This window comes from Balaenoptera physalus (assembly GCF_965194825.1).
Source record: "Balaenoptera physalus genome assembly, chromosome: 3".
Lineage (NCBI taxonomy): Eukaryota > Metazoa > Chordata > Mammalia > Artiodactyla > Balaenopteridae > Balaenoptera > Balaenoptera physalus.
In genome coordinates this window covers 29,794,669-29,818,533 of record NC_138890.1, presented here as the reverse complement: position 1 = coordinate 29,818,533, position 23,865 = coordinate 29,794,669, and the positions used below count along the sequence as shown (strand labels likewise).

At 44.2% G+C, this 23,865-nt stretch overlaps 1 protein-coding gene across 1 annotated transcript in view; it reads left to right on the top strand.

Moving 5' to 3' along the window:
* LOC309658202 (uncharacterized protein) overlaps positions 1–23,145 on the top strand; it is a 38,966-nt gene extending 15,821 nt beyond the window's left edge. The window contains exon 4 of the mRNA XM_082456582.1: positions 20,637–23,145. Coding sequence (XP_082312708.1) covers positions 20,637–20,800 — 164 coding nt within the window. The 3' untranslated portion in view covers positions 20,801–23,145. The remainder of the gene's footprint in view (positions 1–20,636) is intronic.
* Positions 23,146–23,865: the final 720 nt, after the last annotated feature.

Here is a 23,865-nt window from a genome sequence, read left to right as displayed (position 1 = left end):
CTATGCACTAGATGAAGGAACAAGATAAAACCCCAGAAAAACAACTGAATGAAGTGGAGATAGGCAACCTTCCAGAAAAAGAATTCAGAATAATGATAGTGAAAATGATCCAGGACCTCTGAAAAAGAATGGAGGCAAAGATCAAGAAGATGCAAGAAAAGTTTAACAAAGACCTAGAAGAATTAAACAACAAACAGGATAAACAATACAGTAACTGAAATGAAAAATATACTAGAAGGAACCAATAGCAGAATAACTGAGGCAGAAAAACGGATAAGTGACCTGGAAGACAGAATGGTGGAATTCACTGCCACAGAACAGAATAAAGAAAAAAGAATGAAAAGAAATGAAGACAGCCTAAGAGACCTCTGAGACAACATTAAATGCCACAACATTCGCATTATAGGGGTCCCAAAAGGAGAAGAGAGAGAGAAAGGACCAGAGAAAATATTTGAAGAGATTATAGTCAAAAACTTCCCTAACATGGGAAAGAAAAGAGCCACCCAAGTCCAGGAAGCGCAGAGAGTCCCAGGCAGGATAAACCCAAGAGAAACACGCTTAGACACATAATAATCAAATAGACAAAAATTAAAAACACAAAGAAAAATTATTGAAAGCAGCAAGGGTAAAGCGACAAATAACATATAAGGGAACTCCCATAAGGTTAACAGTTGATTTCTCAGCAGAAACTCTACAAGCCAGAAGGGAGTGGCATGATATATTTAAAGTGATGAAAGGGAAGAACCTACAACCAAGATTACTCTACCCAGCAAGGATCTCATTCAGATTCGATGGAGAAATCAAAACCTTTACAGACAAGCAAAAGCTAAGAGAATTCAGCACCACCAAACCAGCTCTACAACAAATGCTAAAGGAACTTCTCTAAATGGGAAACACAAGAGAAGAAAAGGACCTACAAAAATAAATCCATAACAATTAAGAAAATGGTAATAGGAACATACATATCAATAATTACCTTAAACGTGAATGGATTAAATGCTCCAACCAAAAGACACAGGCTCGCTGAATGGATACAAAAACAAGACCCATATATATGCTGTCTACAGAGACCCATTTCAGACCTAGGGACACATACAGACTGAAAGTGAGGTGATGGAAAAAGATATTCCATGCAAATGGAAATCAAAAGAAAGCTGGAATAGCAATACTCATATCAGATAAAATAGACTTTAAAATAAAGACTGTTACAAGAGACAAGGAAGGACACTACATAATGATCAAGGGATCAATCCAAGAAGAAGATATAACAATTATAAATATATATGCACCCAACATAGGAGCACCTCAATACATAAGGCAACTGCTAACAGCTGTAAAAGAGGAAATCGACAGTAACACAATAACAGTGGGGGACTTTAACACCTCACTTACACCAATGGACAGACCATCCAAACAGAACATTAATAATGAAACACAAGCTTTAAATGACACAATAGACCAGATAGATTTAATTGATATTTATAGGACATTCCATCCAAAACCAGCAGATTACACTTTCTTCTCAAGTGCACATGGAACATTCTCCAGGATAGATCACATCTTGGGTCACAAATCAAGCCTCAGTAAATTCAAGAAAATTGAAATCATATCAAGCATCTTTTCTGACCACAACGCTATGAGATTAGAAATCAAGTACAGGGAAAAAACGTAAAAAACACAAACAAATGGAGGCTAAACAATACGTTATTAAATAACCAAGAGATCACTGAAGAAATCACAGAGGAAATCAAAAAATACCTAGAGACAGATGACAACGAAAACACGATGATCCAAAACCTATGGGATGCAGCAAAAGCATTTCTAAGAGGGAAGTTTATAGCTATACAAGCCTACCTCAAGAAACAAGAAAAATCTCAATCTAACCTTACACCTAAAGGAACTAGAGAAAGAAGAACAAACAAAACGCAAAGTTAGTAGAAGGAAAGAAATCGTAAAGATCAGAGCAGAAAGAAATGAAATAGAAACAAAGAAAACAGTAGCAAAGATCAACAAAACTAAAAGCTGGTTCTTTGAGAAGATAAACAAAATCGATAAACCATTAGCCAGACTCATCAAGAAAAAGAGGGAGAGGACTCAAATGAATAAAATTTGGAATGAAAAAGGAGAAGTTACAACAGACACTGCAGAAATACAAAGCACCCTAAGAGACTACTACAGGCAACTCTATGCCAATAAAATGGACAACCTGTAAGAAATGGACAAATTCTTAGAAAAGTATAACCTTCCAAGACTGAACCAGGAAGAAACAGAAAATAGGAACAGACCAATCACAAGTAATGAAATAGAAACTGTGATTAAAAATCTTCCAACAAACAAAAGTCCAGGCCCAGATGGCTTCACAGGTGAATTTTATCAAACATTTAGAGAAGAGCTAACACCCATCCTTCTCAAACTCTTCCAAAAAACTGCAGAGGAAGGAACACTCCCAAATTCATTGTATGAGGCCACCATCACCCTGGTACCAAAACCAGACAAAGATACTACAAAAAAAGAAAATTACAGACCAATATCACTGATGAATATAGATGCAAAAATCCTCAACCAAATACCAGCAAACAGAATCCAACAATACATTAAAAGGATCATACACCATGATCAAGTGGGATTTATCCCAGGGACGCAAGGATTCTTCAGTATACGCAAATCAATCAATGTGATACACCATATTAACAAAGTGAAGAGTAAAAACCATATGATCATCTCAATAAATGCAGAAAAAGCTTTTGACAAAATTCAACACCTATTTGTGATAAAAACTCTCCAGAAAGTGAGCATAGAGGGAGCCTACCTCAACATAATAAAGGCCATATACAGCAAAGCATATATATATAATAAATATGAATATATATATGATTCTTTTCCATATAGGTTATTACAAAATATTGAGTATAGGTTTCTGTGCTATACAGTAGGTCTTTGTTGTTTATCTATTTATTTTTAAATTTCTTTTTTATTGAATACAGTGGATTTTTAATGTTGTATTAATTTCTGTTGTACAGCAGACTAACTCAGTTATACACATATATACATTCTTTTTAAAAATATTTATTTATTTATTTGGCTGCGCCCAGTCTTAGTTGTGGCATGCAGGCTCTTCGTTGAGGCATGTGGGATCTAGTTCCCTGACCAGGGATTGAACCCGAGCCCCCCGCTCCCCCCGCATTGGGAGCGTGGAGTATTAGCCACTGGACCACCAGGGAAGTGCCTATACATTCTTTTTTATATTCTTTTCCATTATGGTTTATCTCAGGATATTGAATATAGTTCCCTGTGCTATACTGTAGGACCTTGTTGTTTTCCTTCAGCGCCTTTGCATTTGATGTTCCCTTTTCCTAGAACATGCTCTATTTTAGCTCGAGCCGTCATAAAATACCACAGTCTGGGTAGCTTAAACAGAAACTTATGTCTCACAAGTCTGGAGACTGAGAAGTCCAAGGTTAAGCTGCTGACAAGGTAGGTTTCATTCTGAGGCCTCTTCTCTGGGCTTGTAGGTGGCCTCCATCTCACTGTGTGCTCACATGGGCTTTCCTCCAAGCGTGTGTACAGAGGGGCAGGGAGGGCAAGCTCTCTGGTGTCTCTTCTTACAAGGACACTAATCCTATTGGATCAGAGCCCCATCCTTATGATCTCATTTCACCTTCGTTGCTTCCCTAGTGGCCTTATTTCCAAATACAGCCACACTAGGGGTTAGGGCTTCAATCTGGATTTTAGGGGGATGCAAACATTTAGTCCATAACACTCCTCCATTGGCTTTGTCCCTACCTTGATTTAGCTCTTGGCTATCTATGACACATCTTCCCCCCTTTTCCCTGTCACTTTCTGTCCTTCTCTTTGTTTTTCTTCCTAGAACTTAGCACTACCTAAATGATTTTACGTTTAAAAGAATTGTGTTTATTGTCTGTCCCTACTTCATAGATTTCAGGATTAAGTGAGCTAGCTTTAATAAGGTATTCACTCAACAAATGTTTATTGAGTGTCTATAATGTGCAAGGTCTTGAACTAGGTTCTAGGGTTGCAGTGGTCAAGAAAAGCACACACACACTCCTGCCTTCAAGTTGCTTACAGTCTGGTAGGAACATTTATGGAATACTTACTATGTACCAGGTATGGTGCTAAGAGTTTTGCTTAGATGATTTTGTTTAAATGTCATAAAAATCCCATGACATAGGTCCTATTGTTGATTTTATGGAAGGGACAACTAAGGTCCTAAATGGATGAGCTACTTTTTCAGGGTCAATTCAGCTGGTTGGAGCTGGGTCTTGCAGTCTGACACCATAGCTGATGCTCCTGACCACGTGTTAAACTGTACGTGGAAGGCTCAGTGGAGCACAGAGCATGTTCAAGGGGATGAACAAAGTCATGTTTGGCTGTAACCTCAGTGTTGAAAAGAATTCAATACTGATTATTCCCAGTAACCATCAGAATAACCCACAGGTGCACTTCACTGTAAACAAATTTGGATATAAAAACTTGCATATACAAGATTGATATTCTGAGGCATTATCAAGAATGTTTTAGGGCTTCCCTGGTGGCACAGTGGTTGAGAATCCGCCTGCCAATGCAGGAGACACGGGTTCGAGCCCTGGTCTGGGAAGATCCCACATGCCGCGGAGCAACTGGGCCCGTGAGCCACAACTACTGAGCCTGCGCGTCTGGAGCCTGTGCTCCGCAACAAGAGCGGCTGCGATAGTGAGAGGCCCGTGCACTGCGATGAAGAGTGGCCCCTGCTCGCCACAATTAGAGAAAGCCCTCGCACAGAAACGAAGACCCAACACAGCCAAAAATTAATTAATTAATTAATTTTTAAAAAAAAAGAATGTTGGGCTTCCCTGGTGGCGCAGTGGTTGGGAGTCTGCCTGCTAGTGCGGGGAACACGGGTTCGAGCCCTGGTCTGGGAGGATCCCACATGCCGCGGAGCGGCTGGGCCCGTGAGCCACAATTACTGAGCCTGCGTGTCTGGAGCCTGTGCTCCGCAGCAAGAGAGGCCGCGATAGTGAGAGGCCCGCGCACAGCGATGAAGAGTGACCCCCGCTTGCCACAACTAGTGAAAGCCCTCGCACAGAAACGAGGACCCAACATAGCCATAAATTAAAAATAAATAAATAAATAAAAATTTAAAAAAAAAAAAAAAAAAAAAAAGAATGTTATAAAAAGCATTGCCATGGGATTCCTTTCCTTTAGAGTGTGTGATTGAAAACACAATGGGGGCTTTGGAGGCAGACAGACCTGGGTTCAAATCCTTGCTCTGTCACTTATTGCCCTTGGAAGCTTGGGTAGGTTCTGAGATTCAGTTTTCTTATCTGTAAAATGGGGATAATATGTACTTCATAGAATTTTAAAATATTCCTGCAAATAGAGGATACTTAATAAATGGTAGCTAGTTTTTATTATAGTATCTTTTTCACAGTGCATTTAAACACTAACTTGATTTTTTTTAAAGGTTATTAACCTGTACAGAAGCATCTGTATTATATAAAGTGAGTGGTGTAAACTAATTGCTTGGAAACAGATCCTTCTCCATCAATTTCCCTGAGCACCTCAAAATAATTCTATTAGTCCCCAATTCCTTTTCCCTTGAAAGGAGGGTCTTTGGGACTGGCAGTTCTCCAAGATTCTGGGAGCTCAACGGAATCAGGTCCCTTGGCATACCATGTGTCTCCTTTCTCTTTGCCTCTGATTTCAACAGGACGGAGTCTGTGTCAGTGTCAGTGGGTTGGGGAAGGAAGAAGAAGAGATAAAAAGGAAAAGTTTGAACTTGAACCCAAGTCATAGCCAGCTCTCATTGGAACCCCAGAAACCATCTTCCTCCTTTGGATAGGACAAAAAGACTTAGAATCTCACCGTCATTGGGCTTGTCAGACCACATGGGACCACATAGTACCATGCTTTTGGCTGTGAGTGTTTGGAAGGCATCTGTGGGTTTTGCCTGCCCAACATCTATTCTCATTTCTTGTAAAAATAACTTGACTTTTTTTCCTTTGAGAAACTAACCTTCTCCTGGTCTCAGTCCCTCTTCCAGGTCCAGGTGGGTGTGTAGGCAGGCCTAGCAATCAACATGTCTCATTCCTCTGACCACAATGGTTGGTTCAAGGATGACAGTATCATCCAAATCTGGGCCAGCAGGTCTCAATTTTGATGCTTTTATTGGCCTTCTTTTCCCCCAGGGATGGTAAGCTCTGGGGATGTAAGCCTGCTTCTGCCTCAACCCTCTAGAGAGAGCTTACTGCAGAGTGGAGCCAATGTGACGGGAGACCCCCATGCTCATAATGTCATTTGAGTTCCTCCCTTGTCAGGCTTGGATTTTCAGGTACTTGAGCCAATAAATCCAGTGCCTCCATTTTTTTTTTTTTTCTTAAATCAGGTTGACTTGGGTTTTTGACACTTGGAGTCAAGAGAGTCCTGAGTCATGGACCTGACTTTGTTGGGCTGGAGTGAATGGAAGAGGCACCCAGGGTGCGAGGGGGTCTGGAAGCCATGCCCTAGCAGAAGCTCTTAGGGAGACCAGCAGTGTTCGTCCCCGTCTGGAGGGGCTGTCTCTGGGCTGCTTGTCTTATCTCGTCTGGTTAAGTGTGTTCTCAGGGCAGAACTAGACCAAAGAGAGGTGGTTATGGAGGAACAGATGGTGAGGACATGATTTCCAATTTGCTGGAGAAATATAGTTGGAAATTCCTAGTATAGAATTGAGAGCCTTGTCACTAGAGCTGTCTGATTCCAGGAGGCTGGACTGACCCTGCCAGTAATGCTAAGCGGGTTTGGGGGGGTGGGGAACAGATTTGGACTGAATTTGAGTTCCATCTCTATTTTGGGAGTTTCTGATTGAATGCAGAATGTTTGGAAATATCGTTCAGCCTGGAATACGTGTAAATAGGAACTTGCAGTGTTTGTATTCTATCTTTATTTTTATAATAATCCTATGTTACTTTTGTAAGCAGAAGAAAACAATAAAAGAAAATTTTAAGGAGAAAAAAAAGAAAAAAAGGTGTGCCCTTGTAAGGACCATGTCTTTTGCACGCCTCTGGCTCCAGTGCTAGCACCGGGGCAGCAGAAGCTGGGTAGCCTGGTGATGAAAAGCAAAGGCCCTGGAGCCTAACCCTGGGTCTGTCACTTGCTGGATGAGTGACCTTGGGCTTCACCCCATGAGGCTATGTCCTGTCTGTAACATGGGGATCCTGTTACCTGCTGCTTAGGGTTGACCTGTGGATTGACCATAAGGCGTGGGAAGCACCTGTCTGACACGTGGATTGTGCTCAGTAAACGGTAGCTGTTATTATCAGAGAACCTCGGCTATCACCCTGCCGACGCCGTTTCGGAGAGGAGCTCAGGGTGAGATGCGAGGAGGAGAAGGTGTGACAGTTGCAGAGACTGGATTCTGCTCTGGCCACAGGACACAATGAATGCCTTGTCTCGTGCTGCTTCTGTGTTTTTTTGGTGGGGGGGAATTCTAGTTTTTTCTTTCCTGGATAAGTTGCATGTGTCTTATGTCAGGGTCCTAGAAGCCACGTCTGGGACAGGAATAGGGGCACTGTTCAAGTGATTTATTGGAGTCAGTGCTCTCAGGAAAAGGAGAGTGAGCAGGGCCAGCTATGTAATTTGTGGGGTCCAGAGCAAAATGAAAATGGGGGGCCCTTCGTTCAAAACAAAAAGGGAAAAGTGCTGTTGAAGATACTAACTTATAAAACCTTTCCCTGGGACTTCCCTGGTGACAGAGTGGTTGAGAATCTGTCTGCCAATGCAGGGGACACGGGTTCAATCCCTGGTCCGGGAAGATCCCACATGCCGCAGAGCAACTAAGCCTGTGTGCCACAACTACTGAGCGCGCATGCCACAACTACTGAAGCCCACACGCCTGGGGCCTGTGCTCCGCAACAAGAGAAGCCACTGCAATGAGAAGCCCGCACACCTCAATGAAGAGTAGCCCTTGCTCACCACAACTACAGAAAGCCCATGTGCAGCAACGAAGACCCAACGCAACCAAAAAATAAATATAATAAATAAAATTGATTCTTTAACAAACAAACAAACAAAAAAACAAAAACCTTTTCCTTTCTTCCACGATCTCGCTCTTAACCTGCCATGATTTTTTTTAATCTGGTATTTAATGTAGTTCTAAGTAAAGGAAAATGTAAAATTTAAATTTAATAAATTTTACCATTCCTCTTTATCTTGTGCAATGCCAATTTAAATGCAAATATCAGCGTGTTTAACTTGGATGTGGAATCATCAAAATGACACAATTTGTTGTTTTTTTTTTTTTTTTTAGAAAGGAACTTGATTAGATACCAAGGGTGGGGGAATTCTTTGTTTTTTAGACACCAATTGTACTTGAACATTTGCTATTTTATTTTATTTTATTTTTAATTTATTTATTTTTGGCTGTGTTGGGTCTTCGTTTCTGTGCGAGGGCTTTCTCTAGTTGCAGTGAGTGGGGGCCACTCTTCATCGCGGTGCGCGGGCCTCTCACTATCGCGGCCTCTCTTGTTGCGGAGCACAGGCTCCAGATGCGCAGGCTCAGTAGTTGTGGCTCGCAGGCTCTAGAGTGCAGGCTTAGTAGTTGTGGCTCACGGGCCTAGTTGCTCCGCGGCATGTGGGATCTTCCCAGACCAGGGCTCGAACCCGTGTCCCCTGCATTGGCAGGCGGATTCTCAACCACTGCGCCACCAGGGAAGCCCCACAATTTGTTTTTTTATGGCTCATCCCCAGAAGGTGCCTCCAGTTAGTCAGAAGAGACGAACACAAGCCAGACTCAGGAAGGCTGGAAGGAGGGTGCACGAGGCATAAGGATGCGCTGAGCACCTGATGTGCCGTGTCCTGGCTGGGGAAGTTGTGCCGGGAGTCTTCCCTTCTCACAGGCCACCTGCTCCAACCCTCAGTGGAAGGAAGTCCTAAGGGTTCAGCATCCTCTGTGCTGGGATGTCTAGGTACCTGCCTTGGGAGTAGGTGAGAGGCTTGTTCTTGCCCAGTGCCAGCTGAGTGTGCCAAGGGCAGCGACGGCTGCCACCAAGCCCTGCCCAGGGAAGCCTGTGTGCCTGTCCCAACCTTTCCCTGTGCCTGCTCTCAGGCTGCTGCCCGGAGTGGAGGGCTGCAGCAGTCACTGGATGGGGCAGGGAGGGAGAGGCTGTGCAGAATGTGGGGTGTCAGGGGGTAAAGGAGGTGAGGAGGCAGTGGGAGATGGCACTGCCTCTGAGCCAAGGCTCCAAGTCCCTGTGCATCTCTCTTGTCTTAACTTACATAGGACTTCCTTTACAAAACAGATTCAAAGAAAAATTAAGAATTTCAAGATGGCAAGTGCAATTAAGAATTTCAAGATGGTGGGAATTCCCTGGTGGTCCAGCGGTTAGGACTCCACGCTTTCACTGCCGAGGGCATGGGTTTTATCTCTTGTTGGGGAACTAAGATACTGCAAGCTGCGCGGTGTGGCCAAAAATAAAAAGAAAAAAAGAAAAGAATTTCAAGATGGCAAGCACAGAGCATAAGACCCCAAGCACAGGGCCCTTCTGAGCACTGGACCCAGTGTGACTGCCTTGGTCCTATGCCCATGAATATCTCTGACGTCATTCTTTTGCTCATCCATTCTTGATGTCTTTTGATTGGGTATATTAAGCAAAACCTAGTTGGCTGTCCTAATTTGTCCCCATGATTTCTATGTTTGATGAGCCATCTGCCTGGGTCCCTGCAGGTCAAGCCCCCTGGCTGCTATTCTGACCCTGTTGCCCTTTATGGTAATTGCACCATCTTGTTTCTTAGGGTTGAGTGCTTCCATCGGTCTTTGCTACTCTGGAATTTTATTCTCCGAGTTCTTCTATGGATCCCAGTTCTGTAACAGCCACTATTGAGCTTCTCGTGATCCCATTGCTCCCTCACCGACACTTTTCTTATCTCCATGCTAAATGGAGAGTTCTCCAGGCCTTCCCGAGGAACATGGGCAGCTGGTGGGTTTTCCTGTCTTATACAGTAGGCACGTTCTAGTATGCCCACTCCTCTGAGCCTTTGTGTCCTCCCCTCCAGTTTGCAGTGGCAGTTCTGGCATCTCTACATTGTTCAGTTTGGATCATTGCTTTTTCGAATCTTTCAAGTACTGTCCCATCAGCATATTGGAACCATCCTCTGGGGCCCTTGCCAGGGTGTTAAATCCTATATCACTGGAGAGGATCCCTCCACATCAACAAACTCTACTTACCCAGTTTATATCTCACCCCCCCCCCCCACCTTGATCCATCACCCTCAGAATCTTCCACAGGCTAGTTTGGGCTTGTGTATGTTGGCCAGGTCTGATATATAATCCCTTTCTTTCCTCAGCAGGCATTTCCTGAGTTGGTCCATGCTAAGGTTTTCCCCTGGTTATCAGTCTGGTGGCCAGGAAAGGAGGCGGGGCAAATCCCTAGGAGGGCACACGTTGCTTTGTAAAGCACCTGCTTCATTTTCCAGAAAGGTAGGGTGGCAGTGGGGCTCTGTCTTCCAGCAAGGGAACAGAGACTCTTGTCTGCAGGCCCAGAGGGTTCAGGAGTATCTGGGTTTATCTCTTCAGATAGCCCCTCCCAAGAATCAGGATCCTCTTTCTCCCTTCTGGGGCTTTGTCTTTGGTGTAAAGGGATGCACCTAGCCGAGAACTGGCCTTCTTTGAAGTTCTGCCACTCTTACAATTCAGTCCTGCACCTGCTCTGTGTGCCCTCCAGCTGCAGGAGATGCGAGTCTCTTTAAATGCTGCCACACAGGCCCTCTGAAATTGTTGATCAATGAGTCTGTCATTTTCTCTCTTTAACAAATCAACAGTGCTGAGCAAGAGCCACCTGATTTAGAGGTCTGTTTGGTGACCACTTCCCCCAGACCTCAGATGCTAGAGACACTGTACCATCGCACCCCCTCCAACTTTACTGCATCCTGTTCACCGAAGGTGAAAATCAGCAATCGCATGAAAGCGGCACGCAGTTTGTTTCCTAGGACCGCTTCTGGTACCAACTGTTCTGGATTGGTTTCACTAGAAGCAGAAGCTGAGATGGTGTTCGTTGTTCAAGCAATTTTCTTTTCTTTTAATAAATTTATTTATTTATTTGTTTGTTTTGGCTGCGTTGGGTCTTCGTTGCTGTGCACAGGCTTTCTGTAGTTGCGGCGAGCAGGGGCTACTGTTTGTTGCGGTCCGTGGGCTTCTCACTGCGGTGGCTTCCCTTGTTGCGGAGCACAGGCTCTAGGCGCGCGGGCTTCAGTAGTTGTGGCACGCGGGCTCAGTAGTTGTGGCGCATGGGCTTAGTTGCTCCGCGGCATGTGGGATCTTCCCGGGCCAGGGCTGGAACCCGTGTCCCCTGCATTGGCAGGCGGATTCTTAACCACTGCGCCACCAGGGAAGTCCATTCAAGCAATTTTTTGAGGGAGCGAAAATGAAAGGGAACGAGGAACAAGGCTGGTGAAAAGCGCAGCAGGAATGTAGTCTCAGTGGGCGTCTACTTCGGCCGGGTCTCCCTGCGGTGCTCGGCAGCACACATGGGCTCACAGAGCTCTCCCCACCTTGAGGCAGGCAACACGCCTGTTAAATCCCCGTACCAGTCAGTCATTGTCCTGCTCTCCTAGCAGGGAGCACAGACCGTGTTGTTCTGTCCTCCTTCTCAGAAACCCGTCTCCGAGGGAAAGCAGATCCTAAGCTTAGGGGAGAGAAGCTCAAAGAAGAGGTCTGGCCTTTGGCCCAGTTTCTCTGGAAAATGATTTCAGGCTTGAAGACATTTGGATTCACTGTAATGTGTGTCATTGGCATGGGGACAATGAGGAGGCCTGGAAACTGCAGCTGTGCAGCCAGGTTTGCCTTCTGGGATCCTGTAGTTGGATAATGATGGACAGCACAGGGATTGTGTTGCACAGGCCTTGGTCTTTGTCTCCCCTTGATTCCTGGAATGTTCAGTACAGGTTCACTAATTACGGACTGAGTGAAAGAATCGATATGAAACCTGAAGAACTTGGGATATAGGAACAGATTTTCTATTTTTCAACCAGATGTTTCCAGTGGATGCGAGAGGCAGGGATGACAGGAAGGAGGAGGGTGAGGTGGTTTAGTGCCTGCAGACCTGGGTTAGAATCCCAACTGAAACCATGGAACTCGGATTGGGACTTGAACCCACGCACCGGGACTCAAACCGAGCCAAAACCGAGGTTGGGACTTGAACCCATGGTCTTTTAACTGAGATCACACACCTGGTCTCAGGACTTAATGAAGCTCAGGTTCTTGATGTCTCGTCACAGAAAGAATTCAGTGAGAGACAAAGTGATAGGTAGGAAATGGGTTGACTTAGAGAGAAACCCACTCCACAGACAGAGTGTGGACCATCTCGGAAGGCGAGAGGCACCGAAATATGGCATGGTTAGTTTTTATGGGCTGGGTAATTTCATAGGCTAATGAGGGGGAGGATTATTCCAACTATTTTGGGGAAGGGACAGAGATTTCCAGGAACTGGGCCACTGCCCACTTTTTGATCTCTGATGGTCGGCCTCAAAACTGTCATGGCACTGGTGGGTGTGTCACTTAGCTTATGCTAATATGTTACAATAAGCATATAATGAGGCTCAAGGTCCACTGGAAGTCAAATCTTCCGCCATCTTGGATCTAGTTAGTTCTCACCAGTTTTTGTCATGTCCTATGGCTGTGTCATTCTTTTAAAGTTGTGCCCTGCCCCCTTACCTCCTGTTTCACAACCATGACACTTCATAGCAGCGTGACCTTGAGCTTGGGGCTTGACTTCTCTGAGCCTCAGTTTCCTCTTCTGTTAAATGGGGATGGCACCTGTATCCACTTCATAGGGTTGATACAAGGATTAAATGAGATAATGCAGGGAACAGATTTAGCACGGGGCATCTAGTGACGGCTTAGTAAATACTAACTATTATTGACAGTGGAGCATTATCTGAACTTTTCTGGGCAGTGGGTGTTCTGGAGGCAGCATGATAGAGTAGCAGATGCCAGGGCTTTGAAGTCTGAGAGAATTCACTTCCATTTCTGACTCTGTCACTTCCTGGCTGTGTGACTGTGGGCAACTCACTTCCCCTCCCTGAGCCAAGGTTTCCTCATCTGCCAGGAAGGAGAAATGTGCCTACATTGCAGAATTTCGGTGAAAAAAGCATCTAGCCCAGATTATGGCTCACAGTTGGTACTCAGCTAATGCAGTTCTCTTTCTTCTTCTCATTTTACAACATAGTACTTAGCCCACACTGTTATTTTCTCACATGTGACTTGAGGCCAAAGTTGGCGATTAGATTTTTATTTTTATTTATTTATTTATTTATATTTATTTATTTTTGGCTGTGTTGGGTCTTTGCTGCTGCGCACGGGCTTTCTCTACTTGTGGTGAGCGGGGGCTACTCTTCGTTGTGGTGCGTGGGATTCCCATTGGGTGGCTTCTCTTGTTGCAGAGCACGGGCTCTAGGCGTGCGGGCTTCAGTAGTTGTGGCACGTGGGCTCAGTAGTTGTGGCTTGCAGGCTCTAGAGTGCAGGCTCAGTAGTTGTGGCGCTTGGGCTTAGTTGCTCCATGGCATGTGGGATCTTCCCGGACCAGGGATCGAACCCGTGTCCCCTGCATTGGCAGGCGGATTCTTAACCACTGCGCCATCAGGAAAGTCCTAGATTTTTAAAGTTTCTCAAGGATAAGCAGGTAGGACGCAGAATGTGTGAGAGCATTAATTAAATGCTCACTTTAAAAGGCAAAATAGTCCTGCATTTCAAGAAGCAGTTAAGGATTAATTGGAACAGAAATATGCAGGATCAAGTAAGCCAAGACCACAAGCTCTGAGATGCCATTTTAACATCAGGAGATATAACCAGTCTTTAGGAGTGTCTGCTTCTCTTAATGCTTAATTACCATGATGATGAAAGGGAGGATGATGATGGAGGCTAGTATCACCATAAGATAGACAGTATGTCTATCAGCCCCCCAAAGTTACTTTATGCCCCTTGGTAATCCCATTATCTTACCCCTCCCTGCCTCTACCCTCTCCAGGCAACCACTGATGGCTGTCACTTCAGAGTAGTTTGCATTTTTTAGTGTTTTGTATAAATGGGAGTTCTTCTTTTTTTGTAGGGGTGTGGCTCTTTTTAATCTTCTTAATAACCCTATGAGGGAGGTAAAGAAAGTTGAATTTCAGAAAGGAAACTTCCTAAGTCGTGACTGGTAAGAGGCACACTGGTATTAGAATTGAAGTCTGCGTACAGAGCCCCAGATGGTAAGCAGCACCCCTTACATCACATGACCTTCCCAAGAGTCAACACTCCGAGGAAATGCCCTGAGAGGACTTCTCTGAGAAATACTGAATCCGTTACACTTTTTTTTAAACTTTTTTATTATGGAAAATTTCAAACAAATAAAAAAGTGGAAGGAGTAGTGTTAATAAATTCCCATGACTCCATCCTTTAGCTTCAAGAATTATCAACACATGGCCAATCTCATCTCATCTATATCATTCTCTTGTCCCCTGAATCCCTTACACTTGTATAAAAAGGTGTTTACCTAGCAGCTAAAATTAAATTCTCCTCTAAAGGGAGTAATTTTGAAGCAATCTTTCATATTGCTTATAAGATTTATTTTTAATGATTGGAGAAATGCTTGTTTCCTCTGGTTAATAACCTAGGCACAAAATTATATCTATAATAGTAAGATCTCAAAATTGAGAAAAAAAAGTTAAAGTCACTTAGAAAAAAACGTTCATAGTGTTGTCTCTGGTAACCCACTGAGGCGTGACAGGGAGGGAGTGGGAAGAGTACAAGTTGACTTTCAAGTTACCTTCTTAGGTGACTGAGTAGATGGTGATACCATAAACCTGGTAGGGACTTCACTAGAAGAAACAGAGTAGGGGTGGAATGAGTGGTAGAGCAAGACGATGACTTCAGTAAGGTTGTGATGAATTTAAGCTCCAGTGGGAATTGGATGCATGGACATAGGCTTATCTGCAGGACATTACCCCTCAGTTCATGGCACACACAAAATGTATATCTTAGAACTGATGAAGGATGGAAGTTCTGCCAGCTTGCTCTCCAGTTTAGCTGTTCTGGCTTTCTCTCCCATCAGCAGTGCAAGAGGGTTGGTTGGTGTTTTCTCATAGCCTTGTCAACATTTGGTATTTTCTTTTTTTAACTTTTTTTTTTTTTGGCTGTGTTGGGTCTTCATTGCTGTGTGCGGGCTTTCTCTAGTTGCGGCGAGCAGGGGCTACTCTTCATTTGTGGTGCGCGGTCTTCTCATTGCGGTGGCTTCTCTTGGCGCCTGGGCTCTAGGTGCGCGGGCTCAGTAGTTGTGGCACATGAGCTTAGCTGCTCCATGGCATGTGGGATCTTCCCAGACCAGGGTTCGAACCTGTGTCCCCTGCATTGGCAGGCGGATTCTTAACCACTGCGCCACCAAGGAAGCCCCTGTGAAGGCTTTTTTAAAAACATGAGACTAACATTTAAATCAGTCGGCTTTGAGTAAAGCAGATTACACCACGTAATGTGGGTGGACCTTATCCAGTCAGTTGAGGGCCTTCAGAGAAAAAAGACAGGGGTCCCTTGAAGAAGAGGGAATTCTGCCTCAAGAGGGCCTTCAGACTTCAGCTGCAACTCATCTCCTTCCTGAGTCTGCAGCCTGCGGGCCTGCCCTGCAGAGTTCCAACTTGCCAGCCCCCAGAATTGCATGAGCCAATTTCTAAAACAACAAAAAAAACCCTCTCTCTCTGTCTCTGTATGTATGTATATACACATCCTATTGTTCCGTTTCTCTGGAGAATCCTGACTAGTACAGGGATATACTTAATTTTTTTCCCCTCAACTATTGCAGAGAATGATGTAACCCTGATTCTAAATTTTAAGATTTAGGATTCAGTCTCTTAAGTCTGACTAGCTGTGTGTGAATCCTGTCTCAGTCACTTGCTACATGATTTTTTGAAAACTTTAATTGAAGTATTATATGCATATAGAAACACAAACATATAATAAGGGTATAGCTTAATGGATTTTCAGAAAATAGATACACTAGTGTAACTAGCACAATAAAAACCAGAACATTACTAACACTCAAGAAACTTCCCTTGGACTTCCCTGGTGGTGCAGTGGTTAAGAATCCGCCTGCCAATGCAGGGGACACGGGTTCGAGCCCTGGTCCAGGAAGATCCCACATGCTGCAGAGCAGCTAAGCCTGTGCGCCACAACTACTAAGCCTGTGCTCTAGAGCCTGCGAGCCACAACTACTGAAGCCCACGCACCTTGAGCCTGTGCTCCACAAGAGAAGCCACCACAAAGAGAAGCCCGCGCACCACAACAGAGTAGCCCCTGCTCACCACAACTAGAGAAAGCCCATGTGCAGCAACGAAGACCCAATGCAGCCAAAAATACAATAAATATATTTATTAGAAAAAAAAGGGCTTCCCTGGTGGCGCAGTGGTTGAGAATCTGCCTGCCAATGCAGGGGACACGGGTTCGAGCCCCGGTCTGGGAGGATCCCGCATGCCGCGGAGCAACTGGGCCCGCGAGCCACAATTACTGAGCCTGCGCGTCTGGAGCCTGTGCTCCGCAACAAGAGAGGCTGCGATAGTGAGAGGCCCGCGCACCGCGATGAAGAGTGGCCCCTGCTTGCCGCAACTAGAGAAAGCCCTCGCACAGAAACGAAGACCCAACACAGCCATAAATAAATAAATTAAAAAAAAAAAAAAGTTCAGCTTTAAAAAAAAAAAAAAAAAAGAAACTTCTCTTATTCCTATCTCCAGTCACTACCTATACCGTCACTAAGGGAAACCACAATTCTGACTGCTAAAACAATGTGTACATCTTGACAGTTTTTGTACTTTATACGCAAAGAGTCATGCAGTATGTGTTTTTGTTTTTGTTGTATCTACTTATGCTCAACCTTTTTGAAGATTCATTTGTGTGGTTTTATGTGATTGTAGTTTGTTCATTGTCATGTAGTATCTTGTATAGTATTTCATGATATGGCATACTGCATTTTATTTATTGATTTTAGTTTTGATGAGCATTTGGGTAAATTTCCGGTTTCTTGTTTTGTTTGCGATTTTGAAGAGAGCTATCATAACCATTCTAGTGCATGGCTTTTGGTGAGCATAGGTAGGCATTCCTGTTTAGTACGTCAGCTTTAGTCAATAAGGCTAAACAGATCTCCAAAGTAGGCATGCAAGTATACACCCCATCACCAATGTAAGAGAGTTCTAATTGCTCCACTTTATCATCCATACATGTTATTTTTCCATCTTTTTTATTTTTTTTATTTTATTTTTATTTTTTTTTAATTATTAGCACCTTTAATTATTATTTATTTATTTATTTATTTATGGCTGTGTTGGGTCTTCGTTTCTGTGCGAGGGCTTCCTCTAGTTAAGGCAAGCAGGGGCCACTCTTCATCGCGGTGCGCGGGCCTCTCACTATCGCGGCCTCTCTTGTTGCGGAGCACAGGCTCCAGATGCGCAGGCTCAGTAGTTGTGGCTCACGGGCCCAGCTGCTCCGCGGCATGCGGGATCCTCCCAGACCAGGGCTCGAACCCGTGTCCCCTGCATTGGCAGGCAGACTCTCAACCACTGTGCCACCAGGGAAGCCCCATCTTTTTTATTTTAGCCATTCTGGTTCTGATGGGTTTGTATCACGTTGTGGATTTCATTTGCATTTTCTAATGACTAGCAAAGCTGAGGGCCTTTCATATCCTTCTCAGACATTTGGTTATCCTCTTTTGCAAAGAGATCTTTGATACATTTTTCTATTGTGTTTTTGGTCTCTTTCTAGTTTATTAAGGTAGAAAGTTAGTCTAGAAAGTTAAGTAGAAAGTTGAGGTCTTTCTTCTTTTCTGATACAGGTATTTAAAGGTGTGCATTTCTGACTAAGCATTATTTTAGCTACATCCCAGGAATTTTGATCTGTTATGTCAGTTCAAGATGTTTTCTAATTCCCTTGTGATTTCTTCTTTGACCCATGGGTTATTTGGAGATATGTTGTTTAATTTTGAGATATTTGAGGAATTTTCTATCTTTTTTTTTGGCTGCACTGCACGGCTTGAGGGATCTTTGTTCCCTGACCAGGGATTGAACCTGGGCCCCCGGCAGTCCTAACCACTGGACTGCCAGGGAATTTCCTTTTTTTTTTGAGGAATTTTCAGATTTCTTTCTGTTACTGATTTCTAATTTAATTCCACTGTGGTTGGAAAACACACTTTGTATGATTTCAATCCTGTTACCTTTATTCAGACTTGTTTTATGACCTTGCATATGCCTCAGATTTTATTTGACTTTCAAAAGCTTTTAGCCTAGCTCATTTATCCTCCTGCACTCCTAGCCTTTGGAGTCAGCAAAAGGGTACTCAGGAAAATCAGATGTGTCTGAGGCTCCTTGTTCTGATTTTGTCATTCCAGCTCTAAGCAATAGCAGGAAGCTTTGATGGTTGCCCTTTCCCCTCATAGTGGCTATTTGCCTGGGCCAAGTCCCTAGTCCTCAACCCATGGCCAGATTTGGCAAATGCTCCCAGGGGAATATACCAGCTGCCTATCTGACAGGTCTCTTCTAAACTAGTCTGCACTCCCTGAGATTTTTAGCTCATCCAGTCCTCATTAGTGCCACAGCCCTTTGACACCTTTAGAATATGACTTTTTGTCATTTGTCTGGTCTTAATAGTTGCTGTTAGTGACAGTGTAGGCCTGTTTCAACCTACATCCTACCCAGAAGTGGAAGTTGTTTGTCCTATTTTAGATGACAGTATCTTTGCTGTGCTGTTTACTCACCTTTATTTCACATATGGCGTACAGCTTTCCTATGGATTTGTTTCTCGTCTTGCTGGAATATTACCTATAAAATATTTTCAAAGGCGATCTTCGAGTGATAAAACTGAGACTTTTTATAAAGATGAAAATTCTGGGTTTGATGTTCTTTTCCTTTAAAACTGTTGAAAATATTGTTTCCCTTGGTAGTAGTATTATTCTTTGAGGCACCAAATTGGAAACAACCTAAATGTCCTTCAACAGTAGAAGAGATAAATAGACTTCGATATGCTCATACTGAGCAGTGCTATACAGCACTATACAGCAGTGCTAAGAGAAGACGATGTTACCTCCCTGGAGATATTTGGCAATGTCTGGAAATAGTTTTTGGTTATCACAACTTGTTGGGGCAGGAAGAGAGGATTGCTACTGGTATCTAGTGGGTAGAGACTGGGGATGTTGCTAAATATTCTACAGTGCATAAGACAGCCTCCGCATAACAAAGAATTACCTGGCCCATACAGGTCAATAGTGCTGAGATTGAGAAACTCTGCCTTGCATCAGTGAGAATAAATGAACAGTTGCTACATGGGTGCAACCACATGGTGAATCCTACAAACATAATGTCGAACAAAAGAAGCCAGTTACAAATGAATATATACAGTGTGCGTCTATTTACATAAAATTCAAAAAAAGCAAAAACTAAGGATAGTTAGCTGTAAGGATAGGGTTGTCTTTAGGGGGCAAATGGTGACTGGTAAGGGCCAAGAAGACTTGTTGGGTGGTGGGTAACATTATCTTTTTTGATACGGGGGTTAGTTACACAGATGTGTTCACATTGTGAAAATCAAGCTGTGCTTTTTAATTGGTGTGCTATACTATATACATATATATAATTTTAATAATTATAATTTTATGTATCATTTTATTAATATATATATTACTTGAATAAATGTTTTTCAAAGTTCCATTGTCTGATTTTAAGAGGTGATCTGTTCTTCCTGTTTGGAAGCATTTACATTTTCTCTGCTTTTGATGTTCTGAACTATCATTGTAATGTCACTATAAGTGGGTTTATTCATACCTATCTGTCACTTTGTAAGATCTTTTTTTTTTTTTTTTTTAAAGATTTATTTTTTTATTGATTGATTGATTGATTGATTGCTATGTTGGGTCTTCGTTTCTGTGTGAGGGCTTCCTCTAGTTGCGCCGAGCGGGGGCCACTCTTCATCGCGGTGTGCGGGCCTCTCACTATCGTGGCCTCTCTTGTTGCGGAGCACAGGCTCCAGACGCGCAGGCTCAGCAATTGTGGCTCACGGGCCCAGTCGCTCCGCGGCATGTGGGATCTTCCCAGACCAGGGCGCGAACCCGTGTCCCCTGCACTAGCAGGCAGACTCCCAACCACTGCGCCACCAGGGAAGCCCCTGTAAGATCTTTTAAAGTCTTTCATTTCTTTCTAATCTTAGGAAAAAGAATTGGTCATTGTTTCTTCAGATATTTTCTTACCTATGTTTATTTTTTCTACTTCTTTCCTGCATATCTCAACTTCATTTTATTAAAAAAAATTTTTTTAATTTTATACTTCTTTAGTCTCTTCCCAGTTATTCTGTGGGTGATTGTCTAGCCTAGAATTTCCAGTCTTGCCAATTCATTCTTCAGCTTTATTCATTCCGCTTTTCAACCAATCTATCGAAGTTCATTTTTTTCACCATTATATTTTTTCATACTATTTTTCAACCCAATGTTGCTTATTGTTCCTATGGTTTTTCAATAGACGTGTTTGTTCTTGAATGGTTTTATGAACTCTGATCCTCTTCTATGTTTTTGAAGATATTTGTTGTGCGTATTTGATATTGTTTATTGTGCTTTATGTGATATTCACTGAATGCCCTTTTGACTTTCTTTAATGGTGTTTCCCATCAGTTATTTTACCGTGTGAGCTCACATGCACTAACCTTCTCCTGGGGGGCTCATCGCCTCATCTAGAGGGAGGGCTGGAAGGCCTGGCCATGGCTTGTGTTCTGCCACGTGCTGAGAGTGTGAGTGTGTGTGGATGTGTGCACTGCAGGGTGAGTGCTCTGGAATGACAACCTGGAATGAACTGTCATCAAACGCAAGTTTGTGCGCCTGACGCACAGTGAGGCCAAACAGTACAGAAACGTTGGAGTTTGGAGCAGAGAAAGTTTTATTGCAGGGCCAGTCAAGGAGACGGTGGCTCACGCCCAAAAAAACCCTGAACTCCCCGAAGGGTTTCAGCAAAGCATTTTTAAAAACCAGGTGGGGGAAAGGGGTCACGGGGTATGTGATCAGCTCATGCGCAATTCTCTGATTGGTTGAGGTTGGGGTAACGGGGTGGTGTCACAGGGGGTTAAATGATCAATCCTTAGGCTCCGGAGGCCTGGGGGCCTCAGGCTATGGGGCAAGGAGGAGTGCCCAGAGCCAGGCCATCCGTGTGCACCTGCTGTTCTCTGTTCCCCAGCCCAGCCAGTGCCCTACTGCTGCTGTTCTGCCCCACAGCACTGACTGGCAGGCAATTCCACCCCCAGCCCCTTGGAAACACACGAAAAGAGTGGCTCTAAGATCCCCTTCAGAATCTGTCACCTGGTTGGCACTTGACTGTCATCTTATTTCCTAGGCTACTGTCAGATTCATCAACCCCCCTTTCACCTTCATGTGTTCTTCAGGGTTGATTTGGAGAGAGGGAGCTAGCAGCCCTTGTTAGTTTCTCATCTTGCTGGAAACCAGAAGTGGTAACGAGTGGACTTGAAAAGGTGCCTCTTAATAACCGTGTGACCTCAGCCTAGTTACTCAAGTTTGCTTATCCATGCGCTACGACTGATGATGGTACCTGCTGCTTGTTATCTGTTAATAAATATTTATTACTGTTGTTCTTATGACATGGTTTGGGTGGTCATCAGTGGGGAGCTGATACTGGTGGTTGGAATTGTGGATTTGAACGTCATATCCCCGTGGGAGTGAATACTGCAAGGAATGAAGGAGGCTTAGGGAGTAGCCCTGGCATTTAAGGGTTAATGGGGAAAAAAAGCAAAGGAGATGGAGAGGGAGGGTACACGTCAGGAAAAGGTAGGGCCACAGAGGCCAGGGGCAAGGAGAGTCTCGAGGAACGTGGGAGGAAGTGTCATCCTCAGACCACGTGCTCGGGAGAAACCTTTTTGTTTTTTCCAGTCTATTGGATTTTGCACCTTGACACTCCCTGGTGAATTTAAATCAGTTTTAGTGGAGAGGAAGGGACAGAAGCCACATTGCAGCTGGTTGAGAAATAAACAGGAGGTGAAGAAGTAGAGACATATACAGACCTTTCCCCCAAAATGTTTGGCTGTGAAGAAAAGGAAAGCAATAAGGCAATAGTGGATGGAATTGTCAAGTCAGAAGACTTGCAAGTGCGTTTGTTTCTTGCGGGCAAATAGCCAGTTCCATCTCTCCCATCTTTTTCTCCCCTTCCTTCCTTTTCTCTTCTCCTTCATCCATTTCCTCTTTCTAATTTTCTTCTATAAGCCTAACTTTCTACCATGCTAGAAATGAATCTTAGGTGACTAGGAAGGTCCAGAAGAGAGAAAGAGAGAGAGAGAGATTGAAACTACTTGAGGAGGGAGGGAATAAATGGTAAATGGGACTTCTCCTGAGAAGAAGAAGGATGGGGTCCAGAGCCCAGACGGGCCTTGGATGTTTTCCCAGTGTTGCAGGAGGGGAGGAGAGGTATCAGTGTAGTTAAGTTTGCAATGGGGGAAAATGGGGAGGAGGAAGGAAAGTAAACAGGATTTCTTCCACTGTATTTAGTTTGGTTCATTAAGAACTGAAACTGTGGGCTTCCCTGGTGGTGCAGTGGTTAAGAATCCGCCTGCCAATGCAGGGGACACGGGTTCGAGCCCTGGTCCAGGAAGATCCCACATGCTGTGGAGCAGCTAAGCCCATGCGCCACAACTACTGAGCCTGCGCTCTAGAGCCCACGAGCCACAACTCCTGAAGCCTGCGTGCCACAACTCCTGAAGCCCGTGCACCTAGAACCTGAGCTCCGCAACAAGAGAAGCCACCGCAATGAGAAGCCTGTGCACCACAACGAAGAGTGACCCCTGCTCACAGCAACTAGAGAAAGCCCATGCACAGCAATGAAGACCCAACGCAGCCAAAAATAAATAATAAATAAATAAATACAAAAAAAAAAAAAAAAAAGAACTGCAACTGCACAACTCAGATTGGGACTTGAACCCATGGGCTGGGACTTGAACCCAGCCAAATCCCAGATTGGCACTTGAACCCACTGTCTTTTTTTAATTTTTTTAAATTTTTGGCTATGTTGGGTCTTTGTTGTCACATGCGGGCTTTCTCTAGTTTCGGCGAGAGGGGGCTACTCTTTGTTGTGGTGTGCGGGATTCTCATTGGGTGGCTTGTCTTGTTGGGGAGCACGGGCTCTAGGGGCACGGGCTTCAGTAGTTGTGGCACACGGGCTCAGTAGTTGTGGCTCACGGGCTCTAGAGCTCAGGCTCAGTAGTTGTGGTGCACGGGCTTAGTGCATGTGGGATCTTCCCGGGCCAGGGCTCGAACCTGTGTCCCTTGCATTGGCAGGCAGATACTTAACCACTGCACCACCAGGGAAGCCCCCAAACCCACTGTCTTTTAATTGAAATTGCACACCTGGTCTCAGGACTTAATGAAACTCAGGTTTTTTATATCTCAGTGCAGAAGGAATTCAGTGAGAGGCAAAGTGATAGGTAAAGAGTGGATTTATTTAGAGAGATATACATTCCATAGACAGAATGCAGTCCATCTCAAAAGACGAGACTGGCTTTGGGAGAAACACACTGCACAGAGTGTGGGTCATCTCAGAAGGCCAGAGGCCCTGAAATATGGGATGGTTAGTTTTTATGGGCTGGGTAATTTAACAGGCTAAAGAGTGGGAGGATTATTTCAACTATTTTGGGGAAGGGGTGGGGATTTCCAGGAACAGAGCTACTGCCCACTTTTTGGCCTTATATGGTTGGCCTGGGAACCGTCTTGACGCCTATGGATGTGTCATTTAGCTTATGCTAATGTATTACAATGAGTGTATAATGAGGCTCAAGGTCTACTGGAAGTCGAATCTTCCGCCATCTTGGACCAAGTTGGTTCTAACCAGTTATGTTGTATCCTCAAC